Source organism: Hemibagrus wyckioides, linkage group LG13 (assembly GCF_019097595.1).
Source record: "Hemibagrus wyckioides isolate EC202008001 linkage group LG13, SWU_Hwy_1.0, whole genome shotgun sequence".
Classification (NCBI taxonomy): domain Eukaryota; kingdom Metazoa; phylum Chordata; class Actinopteri; order Siluriformes; family Bagridae; genus Hemibagrus; species Hemibagrus wyckioides.
Window position 1 is genome coordinate 6,296,382 of NC_080722.1, and position 17,057 is coordinate 6,313,438.

At 36.8% G+C, this 17,057-nt stretch overlaps 1 protein-coding gene across 1 annotated transcript; it reads left to right on the plus strand.

Annotated features, from left to right (window-relative positions):
• Positions 1–990: 990 nt before the first annotated feature.
• fh (fumarate hydratase) lies at positions 991–13,260 on the plus strand. Its single transcript, XM_058406573.1, has 10 exons — positions 991–1,155; positions 2,870–3,004; positions 3,160–3,270; positions 4,264–4,440; positions 5,404–5,586; positions 6,238–6,403; positions 6,704–6,907; positions 8,341–8,468; positions 9,777–9,930; positions 13,007–13,260. Exons 1-10 carry the CDS (start codon positions 1,033–1,035, stop codon positions 13,147–13,149), a joined length of 1,524 nt encoding a protein of 507 aa, XP_058262556.1. The 5' UTR covers positions 991–1,032; the 3' UTR covers positions 13,150–13,260.
• The last annotated feature ends 3,797 nt before the right edge of the window (positions 13,261–17,057 follow it).

A 17,057-nucleotide genomic window follows, 5' to 3' on the forward strand; every position in this document is an offset into this window, starting at 1 on the left:
TTGGCCATGCTAAATGATATACACACTGAGATAACACTATGTAACAAATTTTTACTTTTCCTGGAAAATAAGTGTTATTTCCCCATTCTTTTTAACCCAAATAAAGAGAAAAAAACCATCTTAGCCATGAAGGTTTGGGTTCGGGGCAATGGAATTCTCAAATTCTCATATTTCTCTAAACATGTGAAAAAGAGCTAAATTATACTTTCCAAAAAAACCTCTTGAATTGCAATGAAACTTCGAAAATGTAACTCCCTTTAAAAATGAGGTAGAACTCTCTGGAATGTTTCTGATAGCCACCCATTTTTCTAGAATCATCCATAAAATTGAGGAAGTTCTTGGGGGAAAAAAAAGACAAACAAGAAATTTGGAGAAAATCAAGGTCTCTTTTTCTGGAATATTCTAGAAGTTTGTGCCATGTTTTTAGAGCAGTTTAGATTTTTCATGAACTTTCTAGATTATTTTGGAATGTTCTGGATAGAATATTCCAGAATTTTCTATTCATTTCTGTAACTGGGCTAATTCTAAGTTTTCCGTCCTCTTAAAAGCCCAAAGCCAAACTTCAAGGGGCTTAATGGCTATTAATTGGAAAATGTCATTCACTACCCAGGAACAAAAATCGTGTTACATAGTGTAATGCTTCATTAATGTACTGATTTTTCAGAAATTGATTCTTCCTGGTGTTTACACTGCTTTTTGACTCGTGTTTGACCTGGAATACGACTACTTGTGGTTTCAGAGATTAATAACATGAATATAGGTGAACTTGCACTTGATAAAAAGCAAACATACAGGCGTCATTTTATGTGAGAAGTACTGAGTTTGTGATTTAAAACATAACTAGACTCAAATTAAACAAGTTTATTTACTCGTGCACTTCTGACCACAACAGCGCGCACTACAAATACAAACAAGTGAGTCGGTTTGGGACGCACCCGGTGCCTCCATTATATGTGTCCGCCCCAGTTATATCCATGCTGGTTGGCTCACGATGGTTCCGCCCCTGTGTCTGAACTTGAGCTAACCACCACCATGTACCGCACCGCGCTCAGAAACCTGCAGCGATTTAACAGCTGCGCCTCGGCTCTTCCGCGTTGTGCTGCCACTAAAATCAACAGCCGGGCACCAGGATTATCATACAGCTGCTTCAGGATGGTAAGCGCATATTTTATCGTGTTTAAATACAGCGTCAAGGTTCCTGTATAGCTGCAGATGACCTTTTTCCATTGGCTGGACTAGCATAGATGATATTTAAAAACCATACCCGTTTTCCTACAAGTCCCACCTTCTTTGTTTTGATTGGGTATTCATCACCAAACTGGCAATGAGTTGGCGATGTCAACCAATCGTCTTGCAGGTAGAAAAGTGGTTTAGCCAATCATTGGTTAAGAGGGTGGGATTTGTCGAAAACGGGTAGAATATCTGTTTAGCAAACTAGCATAGAGTGAATTAATCGTATTAGCCTGGTTGTGTGTTTGATTTTAGTTTATATTTTGGAGATAATTTTATTTATTATTTAATTGAGTCAGATATGAGTGAGTGCACAAGTTGGTATGTGACATGCTTGATAGAAATGTTAAAAGTTGGTTACAAGGTCAAAGTCTGATTGCAGCTGATTTTGTAACTTCATTAAGCAAATGCGAAAACAGTTATTTTATCTTTCCTTAAAATCGGATATTTTGAACATTTGCTATTTTAGCCATTTAAAAAAAACACCTACATTTAATCAAAAAAAAGTAATGCATCGTAGTGTTCAAGACTCATTAAAAAAAGTTTTTACATCGTATCGAACTTCTAAATGCTTTTTATAATATATCACAGTTCTGGCGATATCTCAAAGTATATTTACGACGTAATATATCATAAAACTGATATTGTATTATAGCTAGTCTTCATGTTCAGTTTTTCTGAATATAATGAATTTAATCCAAATTTTAGGAGTTGTAAATACTGTGTGCGCGTGCGCGCGTGCCTGCCTGCCTGTCTGCGTGCGCGCGCCCGTGCTTGCGTGCGTGCGTTGTTACTCATTATGATTTAATTCTAATTCATAATTGTTTTACTAAAGTGTGTAACTTAGTGTATATTTAGCCATTATTTTAGCCATTTTTGGCCAGGATTCTCTCACAAATGAGATATTTATAATCACAAGAGAGTCTGAAGTTAAGACAATAAAAAATACGGGTTCCTCAGTAGGACAGTAAGTGCACTTGATGTCTAAGATATATTTATATTTTTTATTACATCATGATCCACAGACATCAGAGCAGTGAGCATTTTTTAAATATACACTATATTGCCAAAAGTCCTGGGATGTCTGCCTTTAAATGCACATGAATTTAATATGGAGTTGTCCCACAGTTTGCAGCTATAACAGCTTTCCACAAGGTTTAGGAGTGTGTTTATGGGAATTTTTGACCATTCCACTAAAAGCACATTTGTCAGGTCAGACACTGATGTTGGACGAGAAGGCCTGGCTCGTAGTCTCCACTCTAATTTATCCCAAAGGTGTTCTATCAGGTTGAGGTCAGGACTCTGTGCAGGCCGGTCAAGTTCCTCCACACCAACTCTTTCATCCATGTCTTTATGGACCTTGCTTTGTGCACTGGTGTGCAGTCATGTTGGAACAGGAAGGGGTCATCCCCAAACCTTTCCCATAAAGTCGGGACCATGAAATTGTCCTAAATGTCTTGGTATGAAGCTGAAGCATTAAGAGTTCCTTTCACTGGAACTAAGGGGCCGAGCCCAACCCCTGAAAAACAACACCTGAATACAGTGATTTGGAGGGGTGTCCCAAAATGTTTGTCAGTATATTGTATATATCTAATTATCTGCACAGCAAGCTCATCATCTTTCTAACTTTATTTCTTAGGCGAGTTCGGAGTCTTACAGAATTGAAAAGGACACTTTTGGGGAGCTGAAAGTCCCGAGTGATAAATACTACGGAGCTCAAACTGTGAGATCCACCATGAACTTCAAAATCGGTGGCGTGACCGAGAGGATGCCGGTAAGTCCTGAAGCGAGAGGGAAAAACATGCAAAGATTTTGTGTTGTAGTTAAACAATAGTGTGTTGTTTTAGACTCCAGCACATTTTTCTTTTCTGTGTATCAATACAACAACTGAAGTAAACACCTGTGTGTGTGTGTGTGTGTGTGTTTCAGATCCAGGTGATTAAAGCATTTGGCATTCTGAAGAGAGCAGCAGCTGAGGTGAATAAGGACTACGGCTTGGACACAAAGATCGCTGACGCTATTGTGCAGGCTGCAGATGAGGTACTGGAAAATCTCACAGCTCTTAACAGAAAACTGTTAAGTGACATCAGTTTATTATTGTAGGGTTTCTTTGGGTAAATTTCACTGCTATTCAAGCTCAAATTGTATTTGTCAGATGCATAACCATACACAGTAGGACATGTTGTGAAATACTTGTACTACTGTTTTCCCATCACAGAGAACAAAACATTAAGCTGCATCAAACCACCCAATTGTGGGTTTATTTTTTTATTTTTGTTTTTGTTTTGTAACAGTACATCTTCAAGTGAGTTATTCCTCACAAAGCCACGCCAAATGCTGTTTCTCTTGCTATGATGTTCTGTGTTCGGTCTACAAGATCACTTTTTTTCCCTTTGGTCTGCAAGATTACTTTTTTCCCGGTCTACAAGATCACTTTTTTTTGGTCTACAAGAATTTTTTTCAATCTACAAGATCACTTTTCCCCATCTACAAGATCACTTTGTTCAGTCTACAATATCACTTTTTTCAGTCTGGAAGATCACTTTTTTTTACCAGTCTACAAGATCACATTTTTTTTTGGTCTACAAGAATTTTTTTTCTTTACCTTCTACAGGATCTTTTTTTTTTCCAGTCTACAAGATCACTTTTTTTTGGTCTACAAGAATTTCTTTCAATCTACAAGATCACTTTTCTCCATCTACAAGATCACTTTGTTCAGTCTACAAGATCACTTTTTTTTTTCAGTCTACAAGATCACTTTTTTCCCCATCAACAAGATCACTTTTCCGGTTTACAATATCACTTTTTTTCAGCCTAGAAAATCACTTGCTCACTCTTTGCTGCACTTTCTCAGTCTGTGGAAGCAGACAACCTTGATGTTGAGGTATCTCCAACCTTGATGTTGAGGTATCTCCAACCTTGATGTTGAGGTATCTCCAACCTTGATGTTGAGGTATCTCCAACCTTGATGTTGAGGTATCTCCAACCTTGATGTTGAGGTATCTCCAACTCAAACTGTGCCTTCATGCCCAGGTGTCTGCTGGGAAACTGGATGAGCACTTCCCCTTGGTGGTGTGGCAGACGGGCTCAGGAACGCAGACCAACATGAACGTCAACGAGGTGATCAGCAACCGGGCCATCGAGATCCTCGGGGGCAAACTGGGCAGCAAAGACCCCGTGCATCCAAATGACCACGTCAACAAGAGTCAGGTGGGTGAATATCCTCAAATATCCTTATATCCTAATATACAGTCCCTTGCAAAAGCATTCATACCCCCTTTGTCACGTTACAACCACAAACGTAAATGTATTTTTTTTGGGGGGGGGGTTATGTGATAGACCAACACAAAGTGGCACATTATTGTGTAGTGGAAGGAAAACGATTAATGGTTTTAAGATTGTTTTACAAATAAATATCTGATAAGTGTGGTGTTTTCAGTTTTAAGTGCTTTAAAAAATCTACATGTTAATTTTTCATAGTATAAGTTTTAACATTTTTAATTCCATCTGTTCAGAATTTTTTTTTTAATCAAAGCAACACTTAAAAAAAGAGACTAATATTTCTAGGCTTGTATTTACTTTGAAAAGTTTTTATTTTATGTTACAATTATTTTAAGCAGCGTTTTTATTTAAATACACCTAACCCTTGACTAAATATAGAAACATATTAAAACAGCAGCTTAACACATTTATTCATCAGTCCATTTCATTTAATAATTTTATGCTTAAAGCTAACCTTAACCTCTGTATCTCTTAATGATATTTGACATCTGTTTGATTGTACAAATTTGTTTATATTTTGTTTTTCATATTTTATTTTATTTTTTATCTTTGGTTGTATTACTATTGTTTAGCTGTTATCAGGATATTATCTTTTTTCTATTGTGAAGCATTCTGAGCTGCATTTTATGCTTATAAAATAATAATAATAATAATATTATTATTATAATTATTATAAAATGGAAATTCTAGAGTGACTCACTAGAATTTGTTTAATTGGAACACAGTTTATTTGCCAATAAACGGTTTAAATGTAACATGTTTATGTTGATTGAATATTGTATAATGCACTTTCTAAACTATCTCTTGATGCTGATTTTCTCTGGCTTTTAACAATCATTATTTCATTCACTTATGTTTGTGTGTGTGTGTGTGTGTGTGTACATGTTTCAGAGCTCCAATGACACGTTCCCCACAGCCATGCACATTGCTGCAGCTAAGGAAGTGCACGAGGTGCTGCTGCCCGGCATGCAGGCGCTCCACGATGCTCTCGCCGCCAAGGCTGAGGAGTTTAAGGACATCATCAAAATCGGTCGCACTCACACACAGGATGCTGTGCCTCTGTCACTCGGACAGGTGAACAAAAAAAATCTATGTGAATTTTTGTTTTCAAATTCACCCATTTTATAGTAATAGATTCTGATCTGTTACACTGTATGGAAAATTATTTGAAAGCTCATGAATATAGGAATTTGATGTGTAGATAGGTTGCAAAGGAGTGGGGTAGAGGGGTCCTATAGAAATACTTCGTAGTGTCTGTCAGAAACATATTCTCAACAGGCCGCTTGACAACAAATCAGTTTTCTGGAGTTGGATTTGGTGTTTTTGTACAATTCAGCAGTGTATATCTGCATCCTATCATATGAGATGAAGGAGAAGCAGTGAGTGGTCTTTGCCACGGATCAGAAACACTCGACTGTCTTCACTAACATTGGCAGTCACATCACCGATTCGCTCAATATTTACATAACGTTAAACTTTTCTCAGCTTTGTTGAGTTGCTAGACCCGCCCACATACAGTCAACCACGGTCACTGTAGCTCATGTTGCATGAATTGCCTCAGGTTGCTTTTTCGCTGTATGTGTAAACGAAGCATAAGTAAGCCTTTACCCAAGATTATGACGACCAAGATTAGGAGTAGTGACTGTAGACATGTTTAAATAACAAGAGAAGTATTAATGGTAACATTATGTGTGTGTGTGTGTGTGTGTGTGTGTGTGTGTGTAGGAGTTTGGAGGCTACGTGCAGCAGGTAAAATACAGTATTGAACGTGTGAAGGCGGCGATGCCCCGAGTATATGAGCTGGCTGCAGGCGGCACCGCAGTGGGCACAGGACTAAACACTCGCATCGGGTTTGCCGAGAAAGTGGCTGACCGAGTCTCAGCACTCACAGGTTACACACACACACACACACACACACACACATTTTGATTAACACACTACCTCAGATCTCGTAAACCTTATCCCATGTGCATCTTGCACAAAATGAATAGTTTCTGATGCTGAACTTTCACTTTTATAGCTTCACACCTCTTACACTGTTGGATAATTTGCATGCAGTCAGTTGAAAAGGATATTGTGGTAACATATGATGATGATATTTCTAAAAATAAACTGACATTTTATCTTAAAAGTGTGTGTATGTCCTTTATGAAATGCTTTAGAAACCTCATGTTATTGTGATTATTTGCAGGTCTACCATTTGTCACTGCACCAAATAAGTTCGAGGCTCTGGCAGCCCACGATGCCCTGGTGGAGCTGAGTGGAGCTTTGAACACGGTGGCCGTCAGCATGATGAAGATCGCCAACGACATCCGCTTCCTGGGCTCAGGCCCTCGCTCAGGCCTCGGAGAACTCATCCTGCCAGAGAACGAGCCCGGCTCCAGCATCATGCCTGGTAAGTGACGAGCCCATCAACCAATCACATCACAAGACTCTGGAAGCAGTGGGATTGGATATTAGTCTTACTTACCCCCGGCTTTTTTTATGTGTTCTGTATCTTGGATGTCCTTCATAGATATTTTTATATTTTCAAATACTTTTTTCAAAGATTTTTAAGAATAATAAGAATATTTAATAATAACAATGTTTTATTCATAAGAAGAATAAAACATTATTACAACTTCATGTGCTTTAATAAAAATCCCAATAGTTATTTTTGCAGTTTCACATTTTCAATCCCATATGTTAGTTTTATTTTATTACTAAAGCATCACTTTATTTTATCACTAAAAAAAGAAATATTTATAGGCTATTTAGTTTTTTAGTACGTTTAATTGTTTTTATTTTTATTTTTTGTTTTATTTTCATTTTACAATATTTTTAAGTAACATTTTTTATTTAAATATACTTTTATATTTTAAGGAAGTATATAACATCTGCAAAAATCTTTAAAATCGATATTTAGTTTTTTAAACTTGTTTTTACTTTGTATTTTTGCTTTCCTATTAGGGTATCAGCATTTTTAGTATTCATTTGTATTGCTGAGTGAGCCGGCCTGTTTTGAGCGTGTGCAGTACAGTCGTTTGCGCTCTTCTTCTTCTGCAAATTTGGAACCGTTCTAAAGTTTCAAGTCTCCTTTTAGACTCTCTGTGACCTCTGACCTCTACAGAATGCAGCACTGTAAAGGGCAGTGACTGAGCAAGAGCCTCACGAAGATCCTCATTCGCTTTACAGCATTCAGTAGCACATGAAAATGAGAAATGAGACTCTGACATTTTTATAGTTCATAATCTCTCTCTCTCTCTCTCTCTCTCTCTCTCTCTCTCTCTCTCTCTCTATACATATATATATATATATATATATATATATATATATATATATATATATATATATAGATATATATATATATATATATATATATATATAGTACATTTCTGATGGAATCAAATCACAAATCATATGTTTCCTGCTGAAGTCTTGGTTCATGCCATGAAATAATTACATTTGCTATTGCATATCTGAGCTGACATATGGAATATGCATTGAAAATTTTAACCAGTTCAAGACCCTGACTGTGAATTACTATGACATGGTTGTCATGGTAACTCGCAGTATCTCAGGGCATAAAGTGTATCTGTAAACTAATTTTGTCTTTTGTACAAAAGTAATCCTACACAGTGTGGGTTCAAACACTGAAGAAATAATACATCTTTGTTTAAAATGGATTAAAATAATATTCATTGATTTAGCGTATGAATTATTTATGTAATATCGGCTTGCTTAGACCACCATAGTGAGAGATCGTACAGTGGATGGATGAATTGAAAACTGCAGATGTTCTAGGTGATAAAACAGCTGTTAATGTGTTTGTGTGTGTCTCTGAAACAGGTAAAGTGAATCCCACACAGTGTGAGGCCATGACCATGGTAGCTGCTCAGGTGATGGGGAACCACGTGGCCGTCACAGTCGGAGGCAGCAACGGACACTTCGAGCTCAACGTGTTCAAGCCGATGATCGTTAGTATCGTCCGCCTCCACAAACCCGTGCAGCTTTTTTATTATTCAGCAGTGCTCACTAGCTTTATCACGTTGCTGTTACTTCTATAAACAATGTAGAACTGCAGTGAATATCCACAACATTTGATCATTCTGTTAATTAATCAACAAGCGGTGAGAAAGCTTTTACATTTTTTCCATATATGGAAACGAATATTGGGCAAAATCCAGTCAGCAAAACCATGTGAATCTATCTAAAGATATTTCTCTGATTCTGAATAATTCTTTTCATTTAGACCATGCAAACGTTACTCAGAACAACTTGAGTACCGTTGAATGAGACACCTAAAGAGGAAAAATTGCAGTTCATGTGGCTGTGGTATCTAATTTATTCAGCCTGCCAATAGTTTTGCTTTCTAAAGTACCTAAGGTACCATTAACATACAAAATAATCGCCATATAAGGGTGGAAGGAACAAATACTCCAGGCTTTCGGTTCAGATGCTCGTATCAGGAATCGCAGATAAATTCAGTTTCTTGAATTGAATGATTTAAGTGTCAGTCAGAAAAGATATCTGCAGCTTTAAGATCAACAAAAAGTTTTTATATTGTATATTGTATATTTTTATTTTTATATTGTTTTCTTGTTTATACTTTTTTGTGTCCGCTAACCTTGATCGCCTGCTGTCTGACTTCAGAGCAGAGCAACAAAACATCCTTTAAAAAAAAAGACAATGTGTTATCAGAGCTATTTCACATTACTAGATTTCAGTAGGTATCTCTGTCGTTATGTATTTTATTCCAATTTTATTATGTCCTTAAAGTTTTTTTTTTTCCTCACCTTAATGACAGTACATTACACATGTTGGGGGACAATAGCTCACAGGATTCTGATTTGTCATGAGTTTGTTTGTTTGTTTTATTTATTTTTAAACTTGTGCCTCATTTATACTCTAGTGGCTATTTCTTGAACAAATGAATCGAAGCCTATATTTCAGGAGTTGATAGCTTTATATACATTGAATACATCTTTTCTAACCACACAAGAATCCTTGATATAATGTATATTCTACTGCTGCTTTTAAATGACTGTGCTGGGCTTTTGTTCTCCTTTTATAATGTTGAAAAATTTGAAACTGTATTTTGAAAACCAAACCAATTGATAGCTACGTACCTAAAACACAATATAAATACAATTGTGCCTTTTCTCTGTTTTTCTGAGGCTGTGGTTCCTACCTGACGAATCCACACACAAACACACTTTTAGACCGACCATGTCTAGGATTTTAACTTTATCACCATTTACGTACGTCTCTGTCTCTCTGTACAGATTAAGAATGTGCTGAACTCCGCCCGGTTGTTAGGTGATGCCTCAGTTTCCTTCACACAAAACTGTGTGGTTGGAATTCAGGCCAACACGGATCGAATCAACAAACTGATGAACGAGTCTCTGATGCTCGTAACGGCTCTCAACCCTCACATAGGCAAGTACAGTCTCATCACTCCACCACCAGAGGGCGCTCCTTCACAAGTGTTAACAATGTCGAGCTTCTCTTGTTAGTGCTTCCTTACTCTTCTATATAGTTTTATACATTTATTGTTGTGTGTGTCGCTGCTCATCTTAGAGCCTAAGTTAGTTTCAGGTAATGGAAACAAAACAAAAACAAAGCCTAAAATTAAGAGCCACATGATAGCAGAAGAAGCCTTTATAGTTGCCACACATACATTACAGCACAGTGGAATACTTTTTCTTCGCATATCCAAGCTTTAGAGCTTAGGGTCAGTGGCCAGGGGCAGCTATGATATAGCATCCCTAGAGCAGAGAGTGTTTAAGGGCCTAACAGTAGCAGAATTTGTGTTCATTCAGCCCCAAGAGCTTTAGTGAGGTCAAGAGCCCCATGTCACAGTCAGCATTCTAGGTTATTAACCTGCATCTTTTACGTGTGATATGCCGACAGAACTCCTCATCTCATAGCTGAAGCATTTGCCACAATTTGCTGACACAAAGAAAAACAACTCTCACTTTAATATGAGGGCTTCCCACACCTAACCAACACAAGTGTGTATAAAAGACCGGAAGAGCCTATTACTGAACTGAGGGGGAGGTTTGTGACACAACCCATCACTGCATCCACACCTCCTGTCCTGAATCTGCCTAATGATATCACAAGTGTCAATCACACCTAGTGTTTATTTCCCACTATTCAGAAGAGCCCAAGGCCCATTGGGATTGACGAAATGCTTTCAATATAAAAGCAGTAGATCAGTCAGAAATGTGTGGGAAAAGGCTCACCATGCTTACAAGGTGAAATATTGACATGTTCTACTATATAAATAAAACTACAGACATTCTGTTCTGAACTGAAATATACTTCTCTTGTGCACACATCCTCCTCACAAGTAAAAGGTCTAGCATTTTAAAACCTCCCAAATGTGAAAAGAGAGAAAATCAGATTTAAAGATTCACTTCCAGTTTCACAAAAACATATCGATAGTCTAAGAGGCAGTTCTGTTGAAATTGGCCCCTGACCTATTATATAGATAATTACCAGAAAGCCTAGAAAAGGAATTTAACACATTTCCGATTTGTTTTGGTAAAATATGCAGTCATAAGGGAAAAAAGAAGTTACACCCTCCTGCAATTTTGTGTGCAACTCGCCACACTGACTTCTATAAACAAATGATTACAAAAAATTAAATTAAAAAAAATTTCCCAAAAAAATAAACCAACATTCAGAAACCAATATATCATTCAGAAATAAGTATATCTTCCTACTTCCACAGTGATTAAGACTGTGTGTGTGTGTGTGTGGGTGTGGGTGTGTGTATGTTAAATTGAAGCAGCTAATATTCACTCAGTCTAGCAGGCCTTCACACTTACTCAGGACCTTCATCAGACTTGCAAATCCAGAAGTGACACATTGCCTATTCTTGCCATGGCCCACCCAAGCAGCCATTAGTTCTGTCCCCGAGCAGCTGTCGAGAGCCTTTGAGAATCTTAACACACACTCTTTAAAACACCCGGCATGGATAACTGGCCTGGTGTAGAACACTGGTGTCCAGTCTTATCTGCCAAGGGCCGGCGTAGCTGCAGGTATTTTATTTTGCAGGAGACACAGCTGATTCCACCAGTTTAATCACTTCTTCTTGGCCTTCAGCGGTATATCCCGTGCCTAGTTGGACTAAAAACCTGCCACCACAGCGGGAATTGTTGCAGATGAGACTGGACACTTCTGGTGTAGAGATCTGAGACTGCTGGACATGACTTTTCCAGCCACTGGAGAAAAAATTCAAACCTGATTATTTTCTGGTGGAGTAACTGAATTGAACAGTGGACAGGCTTTAATGGGATGAGGAGTATTTGTTCTTGCGTGGGTGGGAAACTTTAACAAGGCTTAGTTTAGAGGGCTGTTAATGCTGGCTGAGTAAGTGTAGACAATAAGGTCAACAAGAACAAAAAACTAGGGGAAAAAAGGGTGAGCTCACTTAGACAATATGCCACAAATCTACAAAAAAAAAGCCTTTTTATATTGTTTCTTGGACCTGTATTGTTATTGGATCTTATAATACACACTGTGATAGTACCACTGGGACTAGACCTATGACTTATGACAAAGTGTCTGATTAAAATCATAAAATCCGAGTTCGTCTTGTTGGGCAGCATCTGATGATGCAAAAAATATTTTTATAATAACTTATAAGCTCAAGCTGAAGAATATTTCAGTTTCATGAGACTTTGTTCCTGTTTGTTCCTGAGTCTGGATTGTGTTAACAGACATGAGCAGAATATGGTGTTTTTTATTATTATTATTATTGTTGTTGTTAATAATAATAATAATATTATTATTATTATTATTATTATTATTATTATTATTATTATTTAAATTGCTGGTAGTTAGAATACACCAGAGAGATTGTTCAGTAATTAAAGCACAGGGAAGGATATGATGTCACAATTTAATAGCCTCTTACAGTACCTTATTAATTTTTTTTATTCATATCAAGTATTTTGTGGTGTTAAATAGGCAGAAATGTAGTTTAATATTTTCTTTCATATCATTAATAAAAGTAATAGTCACAATAATAAGTAGTAAAAAATACAGTGTTTTTTTTAAAGAATATAATTATTTTTACTTGCTAGAATGCATTACTAATTTAGAGTGCTTCCTTTCATGGTGTGATATAATAAAAATTATAAATAACATGATCTGTACTGGAGTGAGGAGGGAGGAACGATGTGGGTAGTGCTGTTTGTATGTAGTAGTGAAGCATGTAGAAAGTGTTGCACTCAGGAATGTATAGAAGTCTGAATGTAGAACCATGTTCTCTGTGTAGACCGCACGAGAAAGCAAGAGCTGATATTTTGTAATGTTTGATAATCATCTTGGATTAAAAGCATGCAGAGGTCAGGATCTTTCATAAATGCTGGTGCTGGTGATAATCTGGCTTCCAAGTGGAAATAGCTATTGAGTAATGAGCTTTTATTTGGAAGTTGCTGTGTTGTGCTTTCCAGAATATGTAATAACCTATGCTCTGTTTCCGTCTTTCTCTCTCTGTCAGGTTATGACAAAGCTGCTACCATCGCTAAAACCGCCCACAAAGAGGGTTCAACATTAAAAGCAGTTGCCATCAAACTGGGTTATCTGACGGAGGAGCAGTTTGAACAGTGGGTCCGTCCCCAGGACATGCTTGGCCCCAAGTAAATTATTCCCATTCCCAAAATGTGGAAATGATTCAGCGAGGCCGGTCTTTGTACAATAAAATGTGTCTTTTTGGAAAGTGTTTTATTTTTCTTTAAATCCATGAATGTATTTTGAGTTTCCCAGTATTTTTTTTTTTATATATATAAGTATTTAATTAGGCTTTCAGTCTCCCATCGGTGAGCATATGGACAGATACACAGGGGCTTGAGGATCATTTCCAAAAGCATCATGACAAATCACAGGGTGAAAAACCTTTCAAAGAACAATCTGTAAAATTTGCTAAACATCAGCTAAAAATTTGAATGGATAAATTGTATTATAGTTACATAATAGGTTACAGTATAAGAACGGACAACTATTTGATGTTCTTATGTAATGCGGTTTAACACACAACGATTGAACATACACACTTTGCTAAGTTTCATGTTCTTAATCAGGAATCGCACATTTTTTAGAGGAATATGTCATCTCGGACCATTTGCCAAAAATTATTTTCTCTTTGTAGTGAAGCACTTATTTGTGGTTCTTTGGTATGGACAGTTTTTTCTGATCTATGTGTTATAACACTTTTATTAATATTGACATTCTTTACAATCCATAATGTGGTCAGTTTAGTATCATTGCGACTAGACTGACAACTTGACAAAGTATTGGCAGTGTCCGAGTTTTTTTTTTTTTTTTTTTGGTAATTAAAATATAATAGTCTGAGTTGGTCCTCAAGCCACCAATAGGAGGATGGCTTCCTGATGATGTAAACCAAAAAATAGCCTTATTTCTTCAAGCTCAAGTTGAAGAATGTTCTAGTTTCTTGAGACCCTGCTTCATGCCTGAATATATATATATATATATATATATATATATATATATATATATATATATATATATATAGCTGGTTTATAGTTAGACGATCTTCATTATTTAAACTAATTCTTAATGACAGTTTAAACAATAAAGATTTTCTAACTGTAAACGTTCTTATACAGTCTGTAACAAAGAACTGAACCAAGATTTTATTAGGATCATCTTGTAAAAAAAATGGCAAAGAAATAATCTTGTCTGACCGCTGTATTCGCACAGTGTAAAACCTGCTCGGAAGAGCTAAATATGATTAGCAACACATCACCCATGCTGTTTGTCTCAATGTTATGATGTAAATTAAATTAAGCTGTGTGCCTCTGCTGCTTCAGTCAGTGCACTGTTTATTCATCCAGCTACATTTTTGAAGATCATTTGACTTTCATGAACGGTCAACTTATATAGATTAAGTTTTAGCCTGCTGTGGTGTACCCCATGGTTCAGCTTTAGGCCGTCTCATATTGATTTATAAAGTGTTTTATCTGTAAACACACCTAATTCCTTTTGCCTTTTTTTTTTTTTTTTTTTTTTTTTTTTTTATTATTAGGCCAGTTCTTGGCTTTTCATAACCCAGTCAGAGCCATCACAGCAAATGGTAGATAAAACTAGCTTGTTTGCTGATAAAACATTTTGTGTGACAATTATGCCAAAAAAAAAAAATCTTAAAGATCTAACTCCGGCTTTTTATTTTCTCTGCAGAAAAAAAAAACATTAGCAATTTAAGGAACATTAATGTGGTGAGTCGCCATAGCCACAAGCTGTACTCCTCTTCTTTCCTCCAATAGAGAGCTGGTCCTCCTGAGGTACTTGAACATGAAAGATTACATTTGGTAGTATAATGTGACTGGCTCTTGTGCTGTGATTCTTTTTCACAAAAGGGGTTTACTGGGTGAATTATTTGGAAATCACTTAGGCAAAGAGTTTTTATAAATTAAATGGAAAAAATAATAAATTAAAGGACACAAAAAAAAAAAAAACATAACTACAAATAGCAGAAAAAAGTAACCCAATTTTTTGGCATCTTTTTAGGCAATCATAAGCTGGTATAGAGTTTGTTGATTAATGAATTAATGAAAGTGTCTGAATTTTTTTATATTCCAAGTATCTTGAAGCAATTGCCTCCTGGATAACTTATTTAACAATTTTATTGTTTTGAATAATTTATTTTATTTTATTTTATTTTATTAGGTTGTTGTTGGCTTGTCTGTTATTTGTGTGTCTTCAGAAAATATTGCAGCACAGTCCGCAATATGTTTTTTTTTTTTTTTTTTTATCTGAAAAGTTCTCTTATTACCTTTTTATTGCAATTCTTTCAGGAGAAATGTTTGGAAAACCAGCATTTGGAAACCTTAAAACCTTTGTTCTATTGACTGAAGACATCAGATGAACATCTAAGATGAAACATATCTAAAAACGATAATGACCAAGAGTCTAAATAGTTTTAGAGTAAATAGATAAATGTCTTGAAATGTGCTTACCCAAGGAAATGAAGGAGCTTAAACTAGATTTTAGCTTTCGGGGAGTAGTATGAAGAGGACAAGGATAAGATTTAATGTTATTATTATTATTTAATAATTGGATCAATTTGCAGACATCTGCATCAAAATACAGGAGCTGTGGTATAAAATATATATTTTTTCCTCGACATCGTAAAAAGGAAAAAGATTATGAATCTCTGCAGTGCTTCTCCTAAGAGGAAAACAAAACTTTCCGTCTTCTGAGGCTGTGGTATTTCACCTTCTTTTCCCCTGGCCTTTATGCCCTTGCCAGTTATAATCTGTGCCTTTGTGGGGTTTGCCCCAGGGTTCAGTTTTATGCCCCCTTGTATTGATTTTTACTGAAGTAAATAGGATGTGAAGGGCACCAGGGAGCCAGAGTAACATATGGTCCTGCCAGAGCTGCTCTTTCCCAAAAGGCTGCTGACAGGAAGGGGATCTACGGTTACCTGGTGGCACAGGTGGCCACGAGGGAGGAAACGGAAAAGTGCGACATGTGGGAGCTCAACAGGCATCGAATTTTAAACAGTGCCGAGTTTCAGCTCTACTGCGCCAATGTAAGTTTACGGCTTACTCTTAGTGAATTAGATAGATGAAGGTTGCGTGCTTACTTGAATGGAAAATGAATACACAGTAGAATCAGTTTGAAATAGATTTAAGAGGTCAATCCACTGGAGAAAATTGTATGTACTGACTTTCACCAGCAATCCACATCAAACCAAACAACCTGCAGCTTTAGTGGAATATCACAACATTGCTCTCGTGAGTGATGCATAAAAGTAAATGCATGGTCTGTGTTTTGCTTCGTGAAACCCCACAGTGAAACTGATCCGTATTCAATTATTATTATTATTAGAATCAAATGCTGAAATAAATCAGTCAGTGTAAATGATTTTTCCTGCTTTCAAGGTTTATCATTGTCAACAACAACAAAAAAAAACAAGAATGTGATAATTAAGATTATAAACACATGAACATGCACCTACTTACATACTCCCATGGTGCAGAGTATCCCGAGCCTATAGATAGCACAGGGTGTGATGTGGGAGTACGCCAGGATACCATGACAGCAGGCATACGTTCACACTTTGTGGGAATTTTCAGCAACAAATCCACCTAACAGGACTTCGCATGTTCTCCCCATGCCTCGAGGGCTTTCTCCTCTGGTTTTCCTCCACAAGTCCAAATACGTGCATTGACAAAATGGTTCCTAGTGTGTGAATGGGAGTGTGAGTGTGTGCTCTGTGGTAGACTGTCTAGGGTGTCCCCTGACTTGTGCCTAGAGTTTTCAGGGACAGACTCCAGGTTCTCTGCAACCAAGTATTAACTGTATCATGGATGGATGGATGGATGGATGGATGGATGGATGGATGGATCCACCAAACAACATGGTCTTTGGAGCAAAACCTTAACATGAACACAGGATCCAGTCTTTAACTGTCACATATTCTTTATAGCATATTGAAATTCTTTTTCACACACATCCCTGCTTGTTAGAAAATTGGGGTCGGAGTACAGGGTTAAACATTATACGGTGCTCCTGGAGCAGAGAGAATT

Excerpts from the sequence above, each read along its gene's own strand:
- fh (XM_058406573.1), top strand. The coding sequence starts at position 1,033 with ATGTACCGCACCGCGCTCAGAAACCTGCAGCGATTTAACAGCTGCGCC. Across the intron at positions 6,404-6,703 it reads CCGAGTCTCAGCACTCACAG|GTCTACCATTTGTCACTGCA; the intron begins GTTACACACACA and ends GATTATTTGCAG. Across the intron at positions 6,908-8,340 it reads CGGCTCCAGCATCATGCCTG|GTAAAGTGAATCCCACACAG; the intron begins GTAAGTGACGAG and ends TCTCTGAAACAG.